This window comes from Cryptosporidium hominis (genome assembly GCF_000006425.1).
Source record: "Cryptosporidium hominis TU502 chromosome 8 CHRO018184, whole genome shotgun sequence".
Lineage (NCBI taxonomy): Eukaryota > Apicomplexa > Conoidasida > Eucoccidiorida > Cryptosporidiidae > Cryptosporidium > Cryptosporidium hominis.
In genome coordinates this window covers 733-2,927 of record NW_666821.1, presented here as the reverse complement: position 1 = coordinate 2,927, position 2,195 = coordinate 733, and the positions used below count along the sequence as shown (strand labels likewise).

Sequence of the window (2,195 nt, the reverse complement as noted above, 5' to 3'; positions counted from 1 at the left end):
TTTTTCCTATACCGGTAATACGTGTACATGCAAATTAGTAATAAATTATATTTAATTAAATTTAATAAATAAAAAGAAATTAAAACTAGTAATTTATATAGAAATTGGAGAATTATATAAGAAAATTGATTGACTTTGAGTAAATAAGAATTCAATCTATAATTAAATATTTACTATCCTTTATAGATTTGTATGAATATTGTTTTATTATTACTTTGAATTTTGTCCACTTAAAATTGAATTTTGCATAATATATTTTTATCTAGTTATATATTTATCCTATAGGTTTTTAAAAAGAGGAAAAAAATTGTTTTAATCTATGATTATCTAGTTAACATAGCTGAGTAAATATAAAAATTAAACTTAATTCTCGTTAAATAAATAAAGTAAATAGAATTATTAGAGTTTTCTTAATTTTTTAAATCTTTAATATTAATATTAATAATATAATTAATGCTTCAAAAAGGTGTTCAGAGAAATACAAACTTTAATCAATGGAATTTATTGATTTTATTATTACATTTGCAATTACTAATAGTAAGTGTAAGGTCAAATGGTGGTGATGAGTTTTATAATCAAGTAGTTCCAGAGGATCACTCTAAAGCAATAATTGACGCATTAAAAAGTAATTTAAATAATAATCCACAATTGAATGGAGATTTTAAAGATTTGACTGGAAATTTAAATAATATGAATGGTTATCAGAATCAATATTATTCAGATGGAAGCTTAATAAATATGAATCCAACAGTGAGTTCAAACTATAATTCAAATTTTGGTGGTTTTGCTCAATCACAGAGTTATAGTTTAAGAAATGAAATGAATACTTATTTAGATCCTCAGAATAATAGAAATCAAGTAGATTCTAACGATAATACTTATCATATAATTTACTCAAATAATGAAGAAAGAAAAGTGCCTTTATTTTTGTCAAAATCACCCTTGGTGGTGAATAGTGGAGGAGGAGGAGGATATTCAAGACAAAGCTATAATGTAAATAGTCGACAAGAAATTAACAAATATTTTTCTCCGTATTCTTCAATCCACTACTTAACATCTTCAGAAATTCCAAACAATGAAAATTCTAGATGGACTTGGAACCGCATTGAGAAGCCTATATTTAGAACAAACACTGCAAAGCCCATAGAGTTTAAGCATAAGATTCCAAGTAAGGACGAAGCTTGGTGGAATGTATCATACAATGTAAGAAAGGAGCCCAGAAGAATGGATTATTCAGAGAATTTAGGGCAGAATGAACTGGTTCAAAGCCAAAATACAGCTTTAGGCGATGGTATTGAAAGATCTGGTCCAAACTTCAGTACTGATTTTGGATCTGTAGCTACTAACGAAGCTTTTGAACAAATTCAAAGCCAGAGCCAAAGCCAAGGACAAAGCCAAAGTCAAATACAAAGCCAAGACCAAGGCCAATTAAAAGGCCAAATTCAAAGCCAAATCCAAGGACAAAAACAAGGACAAAACCACCATAACCAACACTACCATAAACATGGCCACAGCCATAAGCACAAACAAAGTAATAGCCACAAAGATCAAAACAATAAAGATGAAGAAGCCCACATAGAAGATGAGATTGTAAAATCTACAACAGTTGGAGACATAGTAAATTTAACTCGGTTGGAATTACCTAACCCATATGATAGAAAAGTTGCGGTGGATCAGCTTATTTCAACTTCATTAAATAACTTAAAACAAGAAAACTGGTCAATTCCTGTTGAAGAAATAATCAATGCAACTTTTATATATCCTGGAACTCAACAACCAGATCTTGTTCCAAACCAAATGGGACCTAAAGTAAAAGTTCAAGACTTTTACTGTAATCCTCAGATTCACAAATGCACCAATCTTCAAGAAGTTGGAGTTGCTATTGGTGAACCTATTTGGAAGATTTATAATACTTCTACAATTGGACGAGCTCAAAGAAGAATTAGTAATTTTCTTGATGATACGGAGGTAAGTAAAGCTTTTGATTTTATTTAAGAAATTTTATTTTGAAATTTAACCTAAAATTATTTCCTATAGGATCACCTAACAATGGGACTTACTCAAACCTTTATTGATTATATTGAACAAGAGCCAACAGTAAGTTTAATTTAAATATTCATTTTTCAATTTAATTATCCAATTTCTTATAATAATCATTATGTTTTATTATTTATTTTTAGATTGAATTATTAGAA

The 2,195-nt window shown here is 28.2% G+C and overlaps 1 protein-coding gene across 1 annotated transcript; it reads left to right on the top strand.

Annotated features, from left to right (window-relative positions):
• The first annotated feature begins 453 nt into the window (after positions 1–453).
• Chro.80558 (hypothetical protein) lies at positions 454–1,995 on the top strand. The annotated part of the gene is made up of 1 exon (XM_660152.1): positions 454–1,995. The coding sequence occupies one exon, from the start codon at positions 454–456 to the stop codon at positions 1,993–1,995; it is 1,542 nt and encodes a 513-aa protein (XP_665244.1).
• The last annotated feature ends 200 nt before the right edge of the window (positions 1,996–2,195 follow it).